Source organism: Thunnus albacares, chromosome 17 (genome assembly GCF_914725855.1).
Source record: "Thunnus albacares chromosome 17, fThuAlb1.1, whole genome shotgun sequence".
NCBI lineage: Eukaryota > Metazoa > Chordata > Actinopteri > Scombriformes > Scombridae > Thunnus > Thunnus albacares.
The window spans coordinates 7,868,197-7,889,398 of NC_058122.1; the positions used below are offsets into that span (position 1 = coordinate 7,868,197).

General features: G+C 40.4%; 4 protein-coding genes and 1 non-coding gene across 5 annotated transcripts; 3 read left to right on the forward strand and 2 right to left on the reverse strand.

Annotated features, from left to right (window-relative positions):
- Window positions 1-119: 119 nt before the first annotated feature.
- Window positions 120-6,446, reverse strand: poldip3 (polymerase (DNA-directed), delta interacting protein 3). Its single transcript, XM_044330364.1, has 10 exons — window positions 6,341-6,446; window positions 5,515-5,615; window positions 4,703-5,133; window positions 4,168-4,212; window positions 3,931-4,008; window positions 3,554-3,775; window positions 2,569-2,646; window positions 2,312-2,441; window positions 2,034-2,100; window positions 120-1,392 (listed from the first exon to the last, which is right to left on the reverse strand). Exons 1-10 carry the CDS (start codon window positions 6,439-6,441, stop codon window positions 1,176-1,178), a joined length of 1,470 nt encoding a protein of 489 aa, XP_044186299.1. The 5' UTR covers window positions 6,442-6,446; the 3' UTR covers window positions 120-1,175.
- A 490-nt stretch (window positions 6,447-6,936) lies between these two features.
- On the forward strand, window positions 6,937-7,090 carry LOC122967836. Its single transcript, XR_006398692.1, has one exon. It is a non-coding gene; the product is annotated as a U12 minor spliceosomal RNA (small nuclear RNA).
- Window positions 7,091-7,932: 842 nt separating this feature from the next.
- fam234b (family with sequence similarity 234 member B) lies at window positions 7,933-15,275 on the forward strand. The gene is made up of 13 exons (XM_044332148.1): window positions 7,933-8,092; window positions 9,118-9,666; window positions 10,321-10,434; window positions 10,737-10,904; window positions 10,998-11,113; window positions 11,705-11,855; window positions 12,048-12,189; window positions 12,739-12,933; window positions 13,102-13,180; window positions 13,373-13,540; window positions 13,758-13,878; window positions 14,158-14,384; window positions 14,513-15,275. Exons 1-13 carry the CDS (start codon window positions 7,948-7,950, stop codon window positions 14,513-14,515), a joined length of 2,178 nt encoding a protein of 725 aa, XP_044188083.1. The 5' UTR covers window positions 7,933-7,947; the 3' UTR covers window positions 14,516-15,275.
- Window positions 15,276-15,379: 104 nt separating this feature from the next.
- LOC122967474 (essential MCU regulator, mitochondrial-like) lies at window positions 15,380-16,874 on the forward strand. Its single transcript, XM_044332149.1, has 3 exons — window positions 15,380-15,608; window positions 15,907-16,071; window positions 16,638-16,874. Exons 1-2 carry the CDS (start codon window positions 15,465-15,467, stop codon window positions 16,042-16,044), a joined length of 282 nt encoding a protein of 93 aa, XP_044188084.1. The 5' UTR covers window positions 15,380-15,464; the 3' UTR covers window positions 16,045-16,071; window positions 16,638-16,874.
- Window positions 16,875-18,580: 1,706 nt separating this feature from the next.
- ndufa6 (NADH:ubiquinone oxidoreductase subunit A6) lies at window positions 18,581-20,301 on the reverse strand. Its single transcript, XM_044331121.1, has 3 exons — window positions 20,138-20,301; window positions 18,987-19,102; window positions 18,581-18,805 (listed from the first exon to the last, which is right to left on the reverse strand). The coding sequence occupies exons 1-3, from the start codon at window positions 20,274-20,276 to the stop codon at window positions 18,674-18,676; spliced, it is 387 nt and encodes a 128-aa protein (XP_044187056.1). The 5' UTR covers window positions 20,277-20,301; the 3' UTR covers window positions 18,581-18,673.
- Between the last annotated feature and the right edge of the window lie 901 nt (window positions 20,302-21,202).

Consider the following 21,202-nt stretch of genomic DNA (forward strand, 5'->3'; position numbering starts at 1 on the left):
TGATTTCAACTCATTGGTGTCAAGTTTCCTCAACCATGACAATAGAAGTACTTGAAGCAGCTGAAACAGGAAAATAACCATCATGTGGCACACAGGAAAAACAAATCTCAGACAACATCTACAAAGCTAAATATTTAATGGTGACATTTCACAGACAGATCTGACCTCTCTAGTATCTCCTTGACTGACATACCAAGAAAACAACAGAATGTAATTTACAGTCTTTCAACAAAAATCGGGTGTAATGTATAGTAGAAAGAATTAAACATATACTGCTTCAAAACCGGACAACCAAGTAAACCCAGTCACAAACAGAACACACAAGAATCTGGATGTTACACGAATGGTAAAACCAACCAAAACATCAGCATAATCTGACTGTTTGAGAACTGGTTTACTGAAATTAAACGTTATTATGGTTTCTGCCCATCCCTGATTTACTCACACAGGTTGAGTTATTTTGACTATCAAGACTTCATGTCAGATACAGGGAGAAGGACAACTTCATCACCCTGCTAAATCAGATAGATATATCTAGTGTAATGTCCTCTGTTTCTTCTATTTTTGTATGGTGTATATTCAGTCTTATTTCTATGGTCTGTACATAGCAGGACAATCCTAAAGGAGCTATAGACAATATAACTGAACACAGCTGTGTGGGTGTACAGGGCCTTAAACACAACATATCTCTCGGTGAAGACAATGTTGTCTGTCAATCTGTTCTGTTAATGAGTTTTCTCTCTTTTTTAGGGAGGGGAGGACAGGTAGAGTTAAATTGGAGTATTAAAAAAAACAAACAAAAACCTCAACATATCCAAACAGGTTTGCACAGAATTGACAAAAAACAGAAAAAAAAAAAATCCCTACACATCCGGTGTGATTTGGCATCCTCCACCACATTGAATTAAAACAACAAATCGCATTACACTTCTTTCCATTGGTCCATCTCAGGAACAAACAGGTGACATTTGGATACCACAAAATCAAAAACAGGATGTTGCGTATCCATGTATCTCACGTTCAGAGTAGTCGTGTATATCAAATGTGTAAAAATCAGCTTCATATGAGAGAGTGCAGGCTGCCTGATGGCGAGATGAAAACCACAGTTTGTATGTGAACACTGAGAATGCAGTAATATGTTTATGGACAGACAGTGTATTCATACTAGACATGAACTATATCTTGATGCGAAAGGCGGTGGCCTGTGAGCTAGGGGGCTCAGTGGTGGAGGTGGACTGTGCGGTGGACTTGAACAGAGCTTTGAGGATGGTTTGGGGGTCCACCTCTGGAGTGGGCTGAGAAGAGGCTCGCTGACCGGCGGGGCGAGACAAGGAGGGGGGCAGGCCGTCTTTCTTTGTACCGCTGCCGGTGCCTGGAGTGTCACTGAGCCTCCTGTAAGGATTGAGAGAGAGAGATGTCACATTTCCTCAAGACCACAAATGGATACACAGGGTCCCACCAAATCCATGACTTTTGCATATTTAAAAAAAACAAAAAACAAAAGATAGTTGTCATTCAAACAATCCAGTAAAAAGCAGAGAGAGATTCCTGAGACTCCTGTGATTAGTGAAAGCCACAAACACAGCAACAGTCAATGGCATTCACATTTAAATATTAAGCTAAACTTGATATCATCAAGTTTTATCAAAAGCTTTAGTAGGTGGTCAATTTGAAAGACCATGCCCATTGCTTAGACAGAATAACCTAATCACAAAATGTGTTATCTGCATCATCAAAAGGCAACTCAATGTACCTCTAAATAGCTTGTCAGACATTACAATGAGATGCTGAACAAATCCTGCTTTCATAGTCACTGTTCTAGTGTTTGTAGGTCATTACTTGCAAATTTAAAAGAAGCAGCATCACTGTTCTTTATACTTAAATAAACAAATGGTTGACATACGTTGTAGAGATTAAGGGTAGGGGCAAATTACAGCTCATTAGAAATATGCAAAATTAAGTATATGCACATGATCAAAGTCAACTCCTCATTAATTTGAAATGAAGGAATGAAGCCCTGAGGGCACACTTACAATAGAATGGGCTGATCAGAAGTGATGACATTTCCCTGAATATGAAGGTTACACTTCATTGGTTGGCCTGGGGGTGGACAAGGAGAAAAGAAAAAACAGATCATGATACACAGGAACATACTGATGCTGAGTACATCTAATTGGGCTACCCTTTATTTCAATAAAAACACTTTGTTTTAATGAATATAAATACAAAGATGCCCCTAATCAGCAATCAGAGACAGTGCCCAAAACCCAGAGAGCCATCTGATGTGTATGTCCTTGCTACTAGCACTCACCGTCCAGGCAGCGATTGTTGTACTTCCTGTATGCGCTCACAGCGTCCTCTTTACGGACAAACACCACTTCAGCCACGCCCACCTTCACCAGCCGCGCTCGCTTCAAGGCACCACACACACAGAACAGTTCCTGTGGACAAATAGATGTAGAGTACAAACCCGTGCTCAATGAGTCATCATGGGCACAACAGCCCTAAGCACATCATCTAAATACATACCATCACGAAAGGGTTATTGGCAAATTGCGATTTACTCACAACTATGTCTTCCTCAGTGACCCGGGGATGCAGGTTGTTCACCGTTATTTTTGTCCCCTCCAAAGGACTGAATGCAGGCTAGAAAGAAACATAACAACACAACAATATCAAGAATATGAAATGACATAAAAACATGTGAGTCACTGTGGTGGTAAGGTTAACATACCAACAGGAAAAATATCTTAGAAAAACAAAGAGATTGTCAGGCTAATATATAGATTTACAGTTATTGCAGTCCTGCCGTTATAATGAAGTGGTCACAACACACAACCAGTTTGGGCTAGAGATGCACAGACTGCAATTCTCTTGGCTGATACCGATTTCCGTTTTTTAAAAGTCTGACCTGCTGATTCAGATTTTCTTTCTTTCTGAGAATTATAATTGACAACATACACAAACATTTTTGCAAATTTCCTTCAATGGAAAATTCAATTGTATGTTCATAATAAAACATTACACAGTATTTGGTTTTCTAACAACATGATCAACTTTTAAGTTCATTGAAGTCAACTCAAAGTAAAATACTGACAAAATATTTGTCAGTGGTGCAGATAAACTCTGGCTTTCCCACCTATTTTTCACCAATAATATTTTGTAATTTCCTAAATATGATCTTTTTTTAGTGTAATTAAAAAGCACTGGGAGTAAAAGTAGGAGAGTAGGGGACAAAATCAAGTTCCTAGCATGGAAAAATACATTTTGACTGTAAATGTTTGATTGATTTTAAAACATACTTAGAACAGAAGCTTATCCATCTTATCTAAATAGCAATGTTTATTGCTCATAAGATTTATAACTCTTTGTACTGCTCAGTGCAGGTACAAGTATTGTTAACCGAGTGAGTTTTAGTTAAATAATCAGAAACATTCAAAGAAAAACAACGTAAACGCGCATCACACTGAATAATAATATAAGGTAAAAACAAGATAGGATACAAAAGGGTGGGGGTACATAGTGAACTACAGATGCAAGCAGGAGTGTTTACCTGAGGGGGAGTAGGAGGTGTTTTGCTGGTTTCTGCTGTGCTTTGCTGGAGGGTCCTGGAGACTGGCTGCAAGGCTGGAGCTGAGGACCGGGTGGCAGCCATGCTGGTGTTGGGCCGGGTGGGAGCCACGGGGACAGGAGGACGCGGGGCTGTGTAAGCATCATTTTTAACCACCTTGGTAATTGGGGCTGACATGGAGAATGCGGAGCCCACCGTACCAGGCTGTACGAAATAAAGGAATGAAAAGAAGTTTAATTTAAGAGTTTAATTTCATGCAGGAAACAGACTGGACATGTGACAACTTAAGTATGTGTTTGAGTCTCTGCTGATTTAAACGGTATGTAAGGTCAGGTCAGCAGTCATGAAGCAGCTCTTACCCGTGATGGTAGCACATTGTTAGCAGTAGTGATCTTTATTTGTTTACTGGGGGTCCCAGCATGCTCATTTGAGATAGGCTGTGGGAGACAAAATAATCTGTTTAGTCACATGTGTTATGCTTTGAGCAATAATATAAAAGGGAAACATACTGTTCTGCTTTCAGAGGAATATTTTTTTAAACATGAGAATTACACTAATCCCTCATGTTTAAACATGTCAAGAAAAAACAGTTCTACCTGTGAAGCTGCACGTATTCCAGCTGACATCCCCACTGGATGTTGCTGTAAAAAGAAACATCATACATCAGATTGCAGTAAGCATGTCAGTACATCTGTGAGTATTTTCAATATCGATTGATCTATAGATTATTTTTCCAATAAGTCGTTTAGTCTGAGTTGTCAGAAAGTATTGAAAGATATGCATTTTAATTTCCTACAGCTCAAGGAGATGTATTAAAATATCATGTTTTGTCTGACCAACAGTCCAAACCCCAAAGATATTTGGTTTACTGTCATGTATGACACATAGAAGTAGCAAAACTTCAAATGTGAGAAGCTGGAACTGAAGTATGTTTTTACATTTTTGTTTGAGAAATGACTAAAACGATTATTCAGTTATCAACAGTTGCCAATTAATATTCTGTCACAAACGAATTGTTGCAGCTCTACATGTTAGTATGCTTTAAGAATTCAACAAGTTTACATACACATACATACATGCTGGCTGTACCACTGATCTTTCAAGGGATAAAACAACTTATTTGGACCTCACCTGGATGGTCTTGGTTATTTTAAAAGGTGTTGCAGCGGCTGCCTGTGTCTGCGTCCCTCCAATGCTCCTCTTGAGGCTCAGTCTGTCACGAGCATCCATCATTCTCTTGTTATTACTGCTTAGCTGAGGCGTTGTGCTTCCCCTCACAGTCAGTCCTTGTACATTGGGGGCAAACTGCCTTGTGTTCACACCAGCAAGATTGTTGATGGTGTGTATCTGTATCTGTGGTACAAGTGTCTGGCTCTGTAGTTGGTGTGTTACTGCTGTCTTTTGCGTGGTCTGTGCAGGGACACTGAACTGATTCTGCCCCTGTTTGCGTGAGTTGATCATCTGACGAGCATCCTGCACTCCTCCTGCTCCTCCCCGCCCACGGATTTTGAAACGAGCATCCTTCTGACCCAGCTTTTCTCTGGCATCTTTCACTTGAAACCCTGATGGTAGACAGGAAGTAGATTGAGGGTGAGCTACATATAAATAGCTAAAGCATAACGGTCACTAACCAGTTGGTTTTCACATAATATGAGGCATAAGTGAATAGAGAAGTTCTAATAAAGGGGTTGTAGCCAGTTCAGTGGTCTGCCCACTGACCGTGGGCGCCAACACAGATCACTGATTACTGTGCAAGGCTTGTAGCCAATTCAGTGATCTGTCTGCTGACCATGGTCGCTAACACGAATCACTGGTTACTACCACTTAGAGGCGCTGAAGCTGGTGGTCCGGATCACTTGGTGAATGGTCTGTGGAGTGGTCTTTGTGGTCCTAATCCACGTTCTCCCTTATTTTTTATATGCATAGACAATAGTGGCCCTTACCCGTTCCTCCTCCAAGTCGCTGTCTGACATCACCAACCCCGATCTTCTGTCGGGCGTCAAAACTCTTGCCAGTCCCTCCTGCACCCCGTCCAAACATGGGTCTGAGAGAAAGAACAAAGTCTGTTTGAGTTAATCAATTGCACTTAAAGACACCCGTTAGATTTTTTTTTGTTCGTCCAACATTTTTACGTTTCTAAGAACTCTAGAGTTACATATTTTGAAAGTAATATTTGCAACAGTATCATTCATTTTCCTTTTCATTATTTCTTTTAGTAGATGATTTAAGCTGCGCTAATTGTTTACACACAGTACAAAGGGAATGCATTTGAGTTATAGGTTGTCGTTCTAGGCTCTGATATATGCAGACAATAAGAGACATCTTAAGCATGATAGATTTGGACAAGCCATCATCCTAATCTGACCCAGTGCTTCCAGCAACCATATTTGTTCAATAAGTGAGAGCGAAAACCTGCTAACATAAACGCTGCTAGCCAGCTAAGGTAGGCGAGTGAAGCTACAAACAAGACAGCTAAGCAAATTAGTTGAAGCTTTCCAGATGTATGCGTTATCTCGACCACAAAAATTGCACAAAGTTTGGTTAAAAAAAACAGGGGTTAGTTGAATAATTAACCCATATTGTGCTAAATTTAACGATGAATGGCTTCGGACGTTATGGCCTACAGCTAATGTTAACAAGTTAGCCTCGCGTTTACGAAGTACACGCTGCCAACAGCTCTGAGCTCTCATAATACTTTTAAACATGTTACTGCAGGTTAGCGCAAACTTAATAAGCGTGCATATATCAGTGAAATAATAGTTTTCGTACCGTTTGGCGGGCACCTTGGTATTAATACCGCGCTGTCGTATCACTTCATCCAAAGAGACGTCTGCCATTTTCTCACACTGTCTAACTGCGCATGCGTGCATGCGAAGGTATTTAGCTTGGAGTACGGGAGCCGAGTTGGACTGGACAGCCAAATGGCTACGAGGAGCTGACGATGTATTTAATGGTTTCCGTACCATTGTTTGTTCATCAAATCATATGCTCCACAATTAAAGAATGAATGGCAATATAATTTTGAAACACGGAGCTGCACTCATGAAGAATGAACCCGCTGTCCACGTTCTAATGACTAATCGGCGATCGATTACTCTTGACAAAATGCAAACGCCATAACATGCCACTCTACCCATGAGCCTTTGCGCCATATTGTCGCAACAAGCACCTTGGTTTTACGAAGCAAATACAGTTTATGGTTATTAAAACACTGTTCAAAAATTAAATTTCACAAGCCATGGTTTGATACAAACACAACTGTTTTTAGAAAATAAAATACACTGCTGCAAGTGGCTCATAGTCGGCACCCTAACAGAGAAGTCCTGGACACTGTGATTACCCCGGTCTTCGGCAATTGATTAGTTATGCCTTAAACTGATGAGTAAGGAAAATAACGATGCGGGGTGACGCCCGCGTCCTCGTACATTTAACGAGATCAATTTTTGAAAGGGGACAGGTCTGCCTGCTGAGGTGACTCACCTACTTTGTGAGATGCCTTGTGGGACTAGGACCTTCCCTGAACCCTTGAATGTAAAAGATAAACAAATGTTTCACGCACGTTCAATGCGCAATAATATCATGGATGTATAAATAACATTCATGCAAAACATGCATACAAAAAAATAGTGAAACTCAAAGTGCTATAGTATTAATATCATAGAACACACAACATAAAGAAAATAATAATCAGCGAAGATAAGAAGCCTTCCTGAATGGAAAGCTTTTTTATGCCTTTTTTTTTTTTTTTTTAAAGAGTCTAGGGTCTTAGAAACGTGATATAATGCAAAGCAATACAATGATACCGATGAAAACAAACATGTTATTTCTTGTATATTGTACACGACTGTTGTCTTGTTTATTTATTTTTATTTACACTTTCACAGTTATACAAGATAGACATACAAAAAAGAAACAAACAACCACAACAACAACAAAAAGTACAGAACACAACAACACATAACATGGGGTAGTGGGTATACAGTACATTGCCTCGAATGCCTCACAATTATTCATTTCACTATCATACGGTGTACTTCACGTGTATAGGGGGAACCAAGGGATCAAAATCATCTCAAATAGGGCTGCTCAGTATTAGTTTGTATTAACTGCAAATACGCAATGCTGAAATGCACTCCCAAATTTAAACAAAACACAAACATATAGTTTTATATTGCATTAGTGCAGGAATAAGGTACGAGGACTGAAAATGCTTTTAAAAAATGACTTTGTGACATCATATTGTCTATAGCAGATACTTTGGCCAGTAAAATGTGGGAGTCATGTTTTTTTTTTCATAAGCATACAGCAAAAAAAAAAAAAAAAACTGCCAAAAAACCGTTGCTCAAAAGGCATGACGGTAAACTCCAAGTCCCAGGATGCAGTTGGGCAGGCGCAGCTCCAACTTGATGTCCAATTGGACCCGCTCATCAGCGCTGCTTCACGTCGCGGTGTCGCGGATCAATCGAGGATCAATCAGAGGAGAAATGGCTGCAGCTCTGTCTCGTGCCCTCAAACTGCCCGGTAAGACCCGCTACACATATTTCAACCTCACACGAGAAGCGATCAAACGGTCATGAATCTGTCATCGGTCCAGACTGGATGACTGACAGTTCTCACTCGCATCTCAGCTCTTTAAATGCAGTTGATTCATTTTATTAACTGTCATGTCAAACATTTAGCATCGGTTCGTTGTCATATTAAATCGACGCACGTTTTCCAGAGTCTGTTATATAAGATGGATGTTTGGTTTACAGTGTGTGCAGAGCATCCTTCTTTTAAAGCGTGTGTGTTGTGTGCTGACTGTTAGCGGGCTGCTAGCTAATGTTAACCCAACACTAACGGACCGAGCTGCTGCTGCTGCTGCTGCTGGAGAGTAAACAAGTAAAGCGTGATAACAATACTGCGCCAGGCCCGACGCCACTGATTATACATGGGACTACCAGTCATGTGCGTTTGTAATGTAATTTATTCTATTTTGGCAGCTCTACTACTGGCAGCCTACAGCATTTGTTTATTTATTTATTTGCTTTTTCTTTTTTAACTGAAAAATAACCTATATTTAATCAGTGTAAGAGTTGTTATTGTAATTAGTAGTAGTAGTAGAAGTATTGTACAAGTTAAACTATATGGGCAACTCAAAGATATTAGAGATACTAACTAACGTTATTCTTATTATTGCCCTCAGCTGCATATTGTCCTGTATTTTGTTTTTCTGTGCCAAAACTGATAAGTAAAATGCATTATTGGACTCTTACATATCGAGGAAAAAGGCCATTATGTCAAAAACATGTAATGAGATGTGAAAAAGCCATAAAGTGGAAACATAACACCACTGATGAAAAGCACTTCCAGAGTTAAAATGCTCAGAGTAAAGGAAGGATGCATCTATAATGTACCAGTGCTGAAGGGAATATATTAGTAATTAAGTATCAATAATATATCAGCAGAGTCATATCGCAATATGACTATCAGTTGTCCCAGCCATACTCTAACTCATAACTACATGGGACAGTTGAACCTCATGATCAGCCTCTGTGTCTCCGCAGGGAAGAAGGGCTCGGAGTTAGGGGAGTACGACCCTCTCACCCAAGCAGACAGCGAGGATGAGAGCGAAGAAGATGACCTCGTGCTCAACTACCCCCGAAATGGCCTCGGCAGGGACAGCTGCCTCGGCACCGGCTCCTCAAAGCTGCGGGGTGGCAGATCCGGAAGACTCGTGGGTGCCGAAGATGAAGGGCAGGAGGATGAGGAAGAAGAGGAGGACGAATGGAGAGAGCGGCTCCCCAACAAATCCAGGCAGGACAGAGATGACATGAAAGGCATGCAGTACTGGAACCACAGGGACTCCGGCAGGGACAGGATGAGGGAGGACAGAGGGGGACCCGGGACATTGGGAGGCGCTGGGCTCGGGGGTTGTAGTAGTGATGTGGAAGAAAAGAGGATGAGGATGAAGAACGCCATCCGAACTGCATTTTTCCTGGTGCCTGTGGTCTGCGCCACATTGCTCGTGCTGCTTTGTGCTTTCCTGATTCCCTGCCAGAAGGGAGGACTGGGAAACAGGCCACAATGGGAGAGAGAACTGGGAGATGCAGGAGGTAAACAGATTAACAACAAAGTCTGTGATACATCACTGTAGCTACATTTTCAGTAACAACATGACTGATGAGTTTGAGGTTCTCTGCTACTTCCACTTTATATTCTACCTGAACTACATGTAGACAAACATTTACTGGAAGTTAAAGTCCAGAAAAAAACAAACAAAGGGGAAGAGTTACACCAGATTGTGATCTATTAAAGGTTAACTGGCCTAAAACTATGATACACAATATGCGCTCACACTCCTTTGATGACATGTAAAGTGGGTGGTGCCACCATTAATAATGCTGACTTTATATAAACATAGGAGTCTCTGTGGCTAGACAACGCTGGCTCACCCTTTAATTAGTCAACTGTAATTACACAGGATTGCATCACTCTGCTGCACCCACCACATGCTCTGTTTCAGCATGCACTATGAAAATATTGTAGCGTGGCAATAAATACAAACTCTGCAGTATTGTTTCTTTAATGTCCGATTAAGTGTTTTACTCTTTTAATGACTCACTATTTTATTTCATTTAATTCCTCCTGCTTATCTCTACAGCGTCAAAATGTAGAATAACGGGGAAAAAAAAGGCTGATGTTAAAGTAGCTGGTAGACTTATAACACTGGTGGGTGGTTTTCATTCTGTTTTGATTTCTCTGTGTAGGTGTCACTCCACCTGCACTGGCATTGTGGGATGTCGATGGCGATTCGGTGGAGGATGTCTTACTGGGTGTTACTGAATGCACCAATGACACTCATTCCACACAAGGGAACAAAAGTATGTGATGAATTCTTTGAAAGGGTTTTTTCAGACATCACATTAAAATTAGAGACTCTTTAGATCATGAGAGAGGGAAGATGTCATTATCATGTGCACATGCCCCTCTCCTCTAAATCTCAATAGCGTCTCTGTGCCATAAATGGCTACCGTGTGTACTGAACTATGTGCGCTTACATAGTTAGTCTAATCTTGCTAGTCCTGCTAAGCTGCTGAACCCTAAATCCACTTTAATATCTCATCCTGTTTGTGATTTTTGTAAATGCTGCGTAATGATTCGTGATGTCCTTTCTTCGTCCCAGTTTACAGTGCGGTGGCCCTGTCTGCAGTCAGCGGTCAGGTGCTGTGGAGGAATGTCATGCGGGAGTCTGTGATGTACATCCAGTGTGGTCTCCAGGACAACTCCCAGCCATCACCTGTGTGTCTCCTCATTGGCAAATCTATCCTCATGGCCGTCGATGGTGCCACAGGTTAGAAGAAAGTCATTTAAGCTGCACATTTTTTTTTTTTCTCCATTCAAAGCATTTAAAACAGGGTCAAATAGGTTTCCTTTCACTCCCCAGGGAGTCACTTGGGGTCGGTCCTGCTGAAGAACATTGAATCCCAGGCGGTGTTACTTCCAGACCTCGACAACGACTCAGTCCCAGATCTGCTGGTAGCCACCCTGCCTGCAAATGAGGTATTTCTATGTCAGCCACATGCTTCTCCTCTTACACATATGTATATGAAGTGAGACATTTTACATAGAATTTGCTCTGTAGTGCGACTGTCCTTTGAAAAACAATGATTGGAGCTTTTTACCTTATAAAATTACAGGGTTTGTTCAATCATTTTCAGTAGCAATATGTTTGCTCCTCAACTTATTTTGGATACAACTGTCCTTTGAAATGTACAAAACAATCAGTGATGCAGTGATCAACACTTGTGATTATGTTGCCTGTGTTGTTCATATTTCAGCTTCTTTTCAAGGGTCTTTCAATTAAATATATTTGAAATATAAAAAAAGACTTCGTAGTAACACAAAAAATATTTACAAAATTATAGTTGTGTGAAAATTAGACACTACTGACTGATGTTTCCTCTCGCTAAATGAAGCTGTATAATTGTGTCTCCGGTGACATTCCTGTTAATAATACCATTAACGTATATCTTTCTCACAGTGGTACTGTCATTCGGAATAACAGTCATGTGATCATGAGCTGAAAGTTTACTGATCATGTTTCCAGGCCTTCGCATTCTACATAACTTTTTCTGCTGCGTTCATTTTCAGGCTTTGGATCTCTCCTTGACCCTGATCTCTGGGGGAACCAGGACGAAGCTTGGACATCCCGTGCCTTTCAACCTCACCGGACAGGGAAAGCTGATTGGTCCTTTGCTGCATGAGACACAACAAGGGGCATACTACATCCTCTTTGGACTAGGTAAAGAAAGCAGTCAGCAATGTAGAGGTCTAATTCAATACTTTAAAGCATGACTGCAGCTACAAATAGTTGAAATCGAAAAAGCACAACGTTCCCATGCTGTTAGCATTATAATGTAGGCTATCTGATTCAGTTAATACGGTTATTTTATTTGCAGTATTAAAACATTGTGTCAATGTCTTTTTTCCTCAGGTAATGTAGAGGCCATCTCTCTGAGTGATATCTACTCTCGTGCTACTGGCAAACCACCCATAACTCAGCCGCTTACAAGGAAGGATTCAGGTTGGGAGGAACTCAGGAAAAGCAATTCCTCCTCCTTCATACACATTTACAGGTACGCCTCAGTGACTGGCACATAGCTCTGTTTACACCGTACACATGCTTCTCTGTTGGTTAATCATGAACCTTTAATCTGTTAGTATGAAGGAGACACAGTTACTAAACCACAAGTGTGATGCTTGAACTAACATTACTGGCACTTTACTGTTTGCATAGAAGTATTCTTCATAGGTCTTAATCACAGTATACTGATGATTCAAACATTAAGTGATTTTAAAAAATGCACTAGCAACAATAAAGTAAGTGGTGTCAGATTGAACTCTTACCAATGTTTTCAATATTTTCACTTTTAAGGAGGGTAATGATTAAATAATCAGTAGATTTTGGTACCAGTGGATATCAGTAATACTCCCACATTGCTTACATAATATTAAAACCAAGTTACAAAGTATGAGAACATCAATATACACACAATTTTGTAAGTATGTTATTCCATGAGTTACTGGGGAAACTGGATCTTCCATTTCCTGCGTTGTACAGACAGTGAAAGAGAAGGCACAGAAAACTATTTTTTTTATAGACACCTATGTTATTGTCTTTCCAGGGGATCTGAGCGTGCAGAGTTCCTGGTCCCTCTTGTGGCTGGTTTTGGCAACAACCACAACAGCTTGGACACTGTTTCTAACCTGAACTCCACCAAAAGTGAATGGGTGTTGGTTTATGGCTCCAGCAAACTCTCAGTGCTCCGACAGACCGACATGCACAAAAAATGGACCTCTAAGTCACCTCCCATTCACAGGTACAGACCTGCATATCACTGTCACTACTGACTGAGTTATTATATCATTGTATTATATTTCTGCTGCCAACATTATTATATAAAAACACTTTTTAAGCTTTTTGAACTTCAAGTTATATATCAGAATTTAGCAAAAATTTCCCTAAAATATTTCTTTGCCTGTCACAGCCAACCAGCCCTGGGACACTTCAATGATGATGGAGTCCTTGATCTCTTTTTTCAGCATTCAGCAAACGGCACCATGAAGGTAAAACAGTTCAGTTCAGTTTTTCAGGTATCAAATGAATGCAAGGGCTCACATGCTGCACAGAAGTAATTGTTTGGCAGTTTGTTTGTTACAGAAATTAAGATTTAGAGTCTTGATTATAAAGCTTTAACTGACCTCTAAGTGTGCTCTAATCCTACTGGTTTACTGCTTTTCCTCTTTCTCTCTCATCAGGCGCAGGTCATTGACGGAGTAGATGGGCACTCTCTCTGGACAGCAGAGTTTGTGTGTCCTCGTCTTGTTTTGGAAGCTTCAGTGATCTCCACCTCAACTGGCCTATCAGCTTTCGTCTTCTGGGCCAGCGAACCAATCAAAGCGCAGAAGAATGTCACCAAGGCAACTGTGAGTCTGCCTAGAGAACAAGCTTATTGAGGCAAATCACTTCTGCTCTATGAATAAAAAAAAAAGGATAAAATAGAATGAATCATGTGCACAGCTTATTTTACTTCATTGTCTTTGAGTTTGAGGTGGAGCCAATAACTCTGGGTTTGACCCAAAATAATAAATACTCAACTTATGTAATGAAAAAGGCACTAAACTGTCCACATTAACTGTGTAGGTAGCACCAGGTGTTGCTGCAGCGGAGCCGCTCATCAGAAAGCTATTCCTGTTGCACCCTGTATATCCCACAATCCTGCTGGAGCTCACCAGCACCACACACACAACAGTCACCTCTGCAGGTAAACGTCACCAGAGATAAAATGCACTGTAGCTGCAGAATACTGTAGAAAAACATCTGCTTCAATACAGAGCAATAACTGTTTATTTCATAATAAATAAACTGTCTTCATAGTTTTTCATAAAACAATATGTAGAATAATGCTGCATGGATTTTGTATAACCTTTATCATTCACTATCCAAATGTCTGACTTCCAAAAAGATGCCAAGATACTAATACACATGTTCAAGTGATAAGAAATGTTCTTCCTCCTATTTTCTCCTACTTCATCTCTGACAGTGAGTTACCAGGAGAATCAGAAAGATGCTTCCTACATCACCGTATCCTCCCGGCCCACACCGGATTCGGAGCCCGGCGCTCGGATAGTTAAGAGCATGAGCCTCAGAGCTGCTATCACCAAAGGACAGATTGTCAGACTAGGGGAAAGCAACAAGAGTGGGGAACCTGTTAAACCAGGCGTATTCGAGGTCAACAAATTCTTCAGGCATCTGTCCTTCAAAAACCAGGTGAGAAAGACACTAAGTGTGATAATAATCTCTTACTGTTGTTTAATATCTGTAGTATTTTGACATTACAATGATTATTGCCTACTGTCAGTCAGCTAAATACACTTTAACTGTGTTGCTTTGTTTAGTGATGAGCTGCCACCGCTACCACGCCCTGTGTCACAACAAGAGGTACGACTAAAGGCTAAATGCTCAGGCAAGGGACAAAAGCTGTGGATCGCTCTGCACCGAGGACACACTAAGAATTCATTTGAAGCTGTTTACATCCTGTTAGGTTCACTAAGTATGAATTTAACTTTCTGTTACTTGAGAAAGATTTTTTTTTTTTAACTGTAAAAAAAGGATCATTTGCAGGTAGAGATTTTGCTTGTGTTTAGTTTTTTCCTGTTGTTTTATATCACGTCTATACTATGAAAACGCTTATTTAAAATAATTTATCTTGCATTTAGGAATTAATATTTAATTGAATGTTTCTGATTGTTTGGACTCGATGGCAACAGAATAACTGTTGTTTATCAGTGACAGTGAAGCACAATAATGCTGATGAAAGAACATGTAAATGTGTTTACAGTAAGCATCACTCATACAAACCTTACATGGCCAGTATACTCATGTGGTGTCATCCCTAAGTCACATGCATTCTGTCATCAAGCCACTAATATTGTCCTCACTGCTCATCACCAACTTAAGTAGTATCAGGAGTGTGTAAATATTTCATGCTGTACAGTATTTATTGATTTGTTTTATTGTTTGGATTATTTTTATTGTTATATAACCAACAATTGTTTGATCTCTCAGAATATGTGGCTGCTAAAATGGTCATGGCATTCAAATGTAAGCTGCAACTTCACATATTGCAAGAGAAAATGTGAAAATGAATTCTTAACGCTACATGTATCTCGTGTCGTTTATTTTAACCTCAGTATCTCGAGATTCTGTATTCATTGAAATTGCGCAGACAACCACGTAATAAGAGAGTGGGAGTACGTGGCGCAGGGCGGCGCTGTGTTGCAGCTCCACATCCCCCCCAAAAAAGTGAGCTCCGTTTTCCGCATTGCTGCCGCATCACTCGCTGTTGACATGACGTCGGCTCTCGGTCGTCTGGTCAGGCTGTCGGGCCTCAGAAACGCTCGCTGCTCGCCGCTGTGGACGGGCAGGACCGTGACACCGTGCCGGACAATCGTGAGCACGTCATCCGGTGCCATTCTGCCCAAACCCAAGAAGGTGAGTGCTGATTAGAGGCGTCAGAGTGGTGTGTGTAAATTACAGCTCTGTGTTGAGATACAACGCAGGAGAGAAGGGAGTGTCGCTGAAGGAATAGAAATCATGAGTGGAGAAATAGATGGATGTTTGTCTATGGGCCTCTGATCTGTGTGTACCCCCCCAAAAAATGTGTTGATTATAATAAACAGTTCTACTGCAGTCTTTCTCACAAATATAGTAGAAGTCAATCTTACACAGGCTGCTTGACATGAACTGATTTAGTTGTTTCTATGGTGGGATGTGTGACACTGGTGAGCAGACCCCCTTCGGCCTTATCCGGATTGCTCTGGTAGTGGTGCCCTTCTTGTATGTGGGGACTCAGATCAGCAAGAACTTTGCAGCGCTGCTGGAGGAGCACGACATCTTTGTCCCCGAAGACGATGACGACGATGACTGAAGGGTCTGTAGGGCTTCTGGTTATCAGGTATCACTTGGCTGGGAGTTATGGGCTTCACTGTGAATTGTGGCACCCTTGTTCAGTCTATGTTGAATTGGGATTGGTATGTGCATGTAATGTTCTGTGGCAGCAGTGGTAGGGGAAATTCGCTCTCAGGGGCCCCAAGCAAGAGGGGGGCCCCTTAACCAGGCCAGACTATATACTGATGCAACATTCATGTACACGCTGAATCAGGATCACCTCTCAACCAGAACTGTACTGCAATTCTTTCATTTCATTGTTTTCTTCAGCCCCAGTTCACAACATATCACATGAATGTGAGAAGGAGAAATAGTGCTTTAACAAAATGATATGCTTTCAAAAATCATGTGAATCAGACATTAAAACACACACATCACATCAGACATCACTAGCTCAAATGCATCAGTAGAGAGCATTTCAGTGCCTTAATGTAATTATTGCAGCTGCCAGACATATTTTAGTCAGAATTGAGAAATGGTGTCAGTGTTTGATAGCACATAATGCTACTTAAAATAGGATGCAGGCATACATTTTTAAAAAGGCACCACTCACACTCTTTCTTTCCTCCACAGGTTGTCTTGTCTTGTCTTGTCAAATCCACTGAGGACGAGTCTGAGCCTCTGAGCACATGAATGCCTTCCTCCAGTTCCCTCTGCTGTGTTCTTAAGTTGTCTTTGCTGGCACTGGATTCAGGGTTTTTGCTGTTATCGACACTGCAATAGGGCTGTCCCAGGTTGAATATTGTACTATATTTGCATGCACTAATAAAGTCCTAATAAAAGGGAATGACAATCTTAAAATGCAACATACAGACGTGGCCGAAATTATTGGTACCCTTGCATTTTATTAAAGTAATGCACCATTCGCCCTGAACAGTGTTGAAATGAAAAGATATTTTATTATCAGTACATGTCTATGTTTGGTTTGCAGTTGAACAAAACAAAAAAGTTGTTTTGTGGTAGAAAAAAGTTGTAAGAAATCATTGATTTGTAGTGATACTTTAAGCAGACTATTGTGTTTTAATTAGTATCACAGCTGTTTTCAATCTTATAATCACTCATGCAGCCAGTTTAAAAGGAGAAAATTACTCACTCTGCTGTTTTGTGCCACTGTGTGCATCACACTGAACATGAAAAACAGAAGGAAAACTAGAGAGTGGTCTGAAGACATTAGAAAAAAGGTAATAGCCAAGCATGGTCAATGTAAAGGTTACAAAACCATCTCCAAAGAGCTTGATGTTCCTGTGACCACTGTTGCCAATATTATTAAGAAGTTTAAGGCTCATGGAACTGTTGCCAACATCTCCGGACGTGGTCGCAAGAGGAAAATTGGCCCGAGGTTGAACAGAAGGATTGCTCGAATGGTCAACAAAGAACCAAGGAAAACCTCAATACAGATCCAAGCTGATCTTCAAGTTCAAGGTACAATAGTTTCAAGTCGCACCATCCGTCGCTATCTGAATGAAAATAGGCTCCATGGTAGAAGACTCAGGAAGACCCCACTTCTAAGAGGGAGACACAAAAAAGCCAGACTGGACTTTGCCCCAAAATGCATGTTAACAAGCCACAGTCCTCCTGGGAGAATGTGCTTTGGACAGATGAAACAAAATTAGAGCTTTTTGGTAAACCACACCAACTCTATGTTTACAGAAGAAAAAATGAAGCCTTCAAAGAAAAGTACACCATGCCTACCATAAAACATGGAGGCTCAGAGATGTTTTGGGGTTGCTTTGCTGCCTCAGGCACTGGGTGCCTTGAATCTGTGCAGGGTACAATGAAATCAGACTATCAAGGCATTTTGGAGTGAAACCTACAGCCCAGTGTCAGAAAGCTGTGTCTCAGTCGCAGGTCATGGGTCTTCCAGCAGGATAATGACCCCAAACATACATAAAAAAAAACACCCGAGAGTGGACGAGAAGAAAACGTTGGACTGTTCTGAAGTGGCCTGCTATGAGTCCTGATCTGAATCCCATTGAACATCTGTGGAAAGAGCTGAAACTTGCAGTTGGGAGACGGCACCCCTTAAACCTGAGAGAACTGGAGCAATTTGCTTAAGAATAGTGGGCCGAACTACCAGTGGAGAAACCTTATTCAGAATTACAGAAAGCACTTGACTGCAGTTATTGCCTCCAAAGGCTGTGCTACAAAATATTAAGTTAAGGGTACTGATATTTTTGGCCATTTTAATTTATTGTGAAGTTGTAAATGAAAAGCAAAGTTTGAGTTATATTCAATGTGAAATAAAGAGTGATGGATACCATATACTTCTGTCAGTTTCAACTTAATACAGAGAAATGTAGTTTTTTTTTTAAAATAAGGTAGAAAGGTACCAATATTTTCGGCCATGTCTGTATAATCAGTAGTTTGGTGTGAGTTGGTGGCATTTGTACACTCATAAAACAGCATCACACAATCAGTCAAAGTGCACTGGTGTTTGTTTACGTAATGTTCTATTTTCACTGTATATACACCTGACTGATTGATCCTGAATAAAAAAAGACACAACCATAGTAATGTGAGAGTTACGTGTGTATTTACAGTAAAGGGGAACATCTGTCACACTGGACACAGGCAAAGTGGGGTCAAAGGTAAGCAAAAATCTACACAGTTCATGGGTCATGACCCCGGTAGAATTTGGACAGGAAATCAGTAGGACGAGGTTCCTCGGTCTCGTGGAAATAGCGCATCATGTGAGTCTTCTGCTTCCAGACATGGATTGTCTCCTGGAGTTCCATTTTCCCCTGAAGATTAGATAAAATTCACATATAAAAACTCTGAGCACACCTGAGAAGAAACAGGATGTTGTGTCGAGTAACATACTACATCTACATTTATTCAACTGTGCCTGTGAAACATTGACTAAAAAGCACCCCGAGAACCAAATTACTTGTTACTTCAGTTAGGAAGTTGAAAGGTTTTTACCTTAATGACTAGCATGTCAATGACACGGGGATCGGTGACATGCTTGTTTTTGTCAAACATCTCCCTCACTTTGTCTCTTCCCTGTCGTGTTGTGATATCCAGCTGAAACGTTGCCACTGAAGAGAAAGATGCAAGCAAAAATTAGTCTGTTTACACCACATCAACTTCATCCAGGAACTAAGTATTAATTAAGTTTATTTTACATGTTGAGGCTGGTGTTATTTCTATATTTTTGTCTCGGTCAACAAAACCCCTGAAAGGACAAAAACCAACAATGTGTTTCACACAACATGCAATGATGAGGCTTCTTTATGCGTTTTTGATATTTTTGACAAAAGTGGAGGTCTAACAGCACAGAGGAATTTAATATATCGGCTCTGGCTAAACAGGCAATATTTGATAGAAGGATATATTCATTGTTGGTGTTGAAAATTATAAAATACGGAAAATTTCCAGCCTTGTCTATTAATGTTGGGAAAAAAATAGACTCCTATACCATGTCAGGGAGTGAAGAGGAGAAATTAAGATTGATAACAAACTAGACTGCGGTTCTGATGAATTAACTAGGGCTGAAATGTAAACACAGTGTAAACACAGATTCTACATAAAGCTGTCAGAAGTACTAAACTAGGAAAATAAGACCACACTCATAACAACCCTTTAACCCCGAGACTGTCCAATGTCAAAGTGTTAACTATTTAAGCCTTATTTGGAAGCTTTTCCCTTGCAACACTTAATCTATAAAAAGGTTGGGTTATGTTGGATTATGGGCCCACAGAACAAATGATGAGCATGGAGGGTTACAGCGTTGTTTTCTAAAAACTACTGTAAGTGTACAATAACACTGATAAGCCATAATGAAAACACAATTTTTAAGTCTTCATGCAAATTAAAATGTTACACTTGATATTGCTTTTCAGAGACGATTAAATATGACACTGCAAGGTATGAACGCTTTTACTCTATAGTTTGCTCATTATTCAGTTAACCTAAGCGATACGACAATACCAAACATTGAAGAATATTTAACATCTGCATATGTTTGACAGGTTAGCTTGTAGCTACTGTTAGCCGTTATGCTGGACCTCCACATAGACACGACCTTGACGCTCTTGCTTATCTTTAAACACCTTTTAAGCGGACCGACATACCTGTGTTAGGGACCTCTCGGTACCAGGCCCGGTACAGCTCTCGGACCCTGCGCTTAGCTTCGTCTAGGTCCCGGCTAAAAATTGGTTTGACAACTCTGGCGGCACCAGCTGCCGTTCGGGTCGCCGCTGTGGTCGCCATGACTGCTACCTTAGTATCGTTTTTTTTTCTCTCAACTTTATTGACAACAGTCAAACTCAAACAACATTAACATGTAAAGTAGTTTAAAGAACAAAAAGGGGAATTTTTTGATATCGATTAAGTAACTAAGTAACAAGCTAACATTAGAAGATCATTTTATGTTTCAAATATATTAATACTAAGATTTATATATAATATTTCCTTTGTATCGTTTCCCGTTTTACTTGCTCGACGGTGTGATTATGTTGACAGAGACCTTGGTGCCTCCTAAAGGACTGGATGGTTCAAGACAGGCGTCAGTCTGGTGAAGTAGACTGCTGTTGTTGACACTGAGCTCCAAGGTAATTAATGTTGCTGTATAACACGCCATAATACTTGGAGGTAATTTGTTTGCAATATTTTTTCCCTCATTCATATATGTAAGTAAGGTGGACAAAATATTAGAAACATCCCATTTCTTGTACATTTGTGAAACACTAGGTTATCATACAGCAATGCATAATCTTTGAATAGGTTTGTACTGTATGTGTGGCAATATTCTATTAGTATAAAATGAAGATTAACAGATATAAGCATGTGTGTACTTCTAATCAGCAGGAGCTATATAGCATCATTGACTTTAGTACACAGGTGTTTCTATTAACCTTATTTTATTGATTGCAAAAAGTGTATAATTTACAAAGATGATACAGGATCTACAGAACATTAAATATATATTTTTCCAAAAGGTAGGTAGATAAGTCAATGTATCACAATACATACGGTCAATAAAAAATTGGCTCATCAACGCAACACCTGTCATTCATTGTGGTGACGGCACATATAGGCCAGTAATGATCAGGGGAGACTGGAAGCTTGATTTTTAGACAGTTCCTGCTTCTCAGTCATGGTTTTAAAAAAAAAATCTGTGATGCGGGACAACATTC

What these genes read in the sequence shown, in the direction of transcription:
- poldip3 (XM_044330364.1), bottom strand. Translation starts at nt 6,441, where the DNA reads ATGCACGCATGCGCAGTTAGACAGTGTGAGAAAATGGCAGACGTCTCT. An exon ending in GCGACTTGGAGGAGGAACGG is followed by an intron (nt 5,134 to 5,514) that starts GTAAGGGCCACT and finishes GTCTACCATCAG; the next exon opens with GGTTTCAAGTGAAAGATGCC. An exon ending in CAACAATCGCTGCCTGGACG is followed by an intron (nt 2,101 to 2,311) that starts GTGAGTGCTAGT and finishes GTCCACCCCCAG; the next exon opens with GCCAACCAATGAAGTGTAAC.
- fam234b (XM_044332148.1), top strand. Translation starts at nt 7,948, where the DNA reads ATGCAGTTGGGCAGGCGCAGCTCCAACTTGATGTCCAATTGGACCCGC. An exon ending in TTCCACACAAGGGAACAAAA is followed by an intron (nt 10,435 to 10,736) that starts GTATGTGATGAA and finishes TCTTCGTCCCAG; the next exon opens with TTTACAGTGCGGTGGCCCTG. An exon ending in CCACCCTGCCTGCAAATGAG is followed by an intron (nt 11,114 to 11,704) that starts GTATTTCTATGT and finishes GTTCATTTTCAG; the next exon opens with GCTTTGGATCTCTCCTTGAC.
- LOC122967474 (XM_044332149.1), top strand. Translation starts at nt 15,465, where the DNA reads ATGACGTCGGCTCTCGGTCGTCTGGTCAGGCTGTCGGGCCTCAGAAAC. An exon ending in TTCTGCCCAAACCCAAGAAG is followed by an intron (nt 15,609 to 15,906) that starts GTGAGTGCTGAT and finishes ACTGGTGAGCAG; the next exon opens with ACCCCCTTCGGCCTTATCCG.
- ndufa6 (XM_044331121.1), bottom strand. Translation starts at nt 20,276, where the DNA reads ATGGCGACCACAGCGGCGACCCGAACGGCAGCTGGTGCCGCCAGAGTT. An exon ending in CCGAGAGGTCCCTAACACAG is followed by an intron (nt 19,103 to 20,137) that starts GTATGTCGGTCC and finishes CTTTCTCTTCAG; the next exon opens with TGGCAACGTTTCAGCTGGAT. An exon ending in TTGACATGCTAGTCATTAAG is followed by an intron (nt 18,806 to 18,986) that starts GTAAAAACCTTT and finishes TCTAATCTTCAG; the next exon opens with GGGAAAATGGAACTCCAGGA.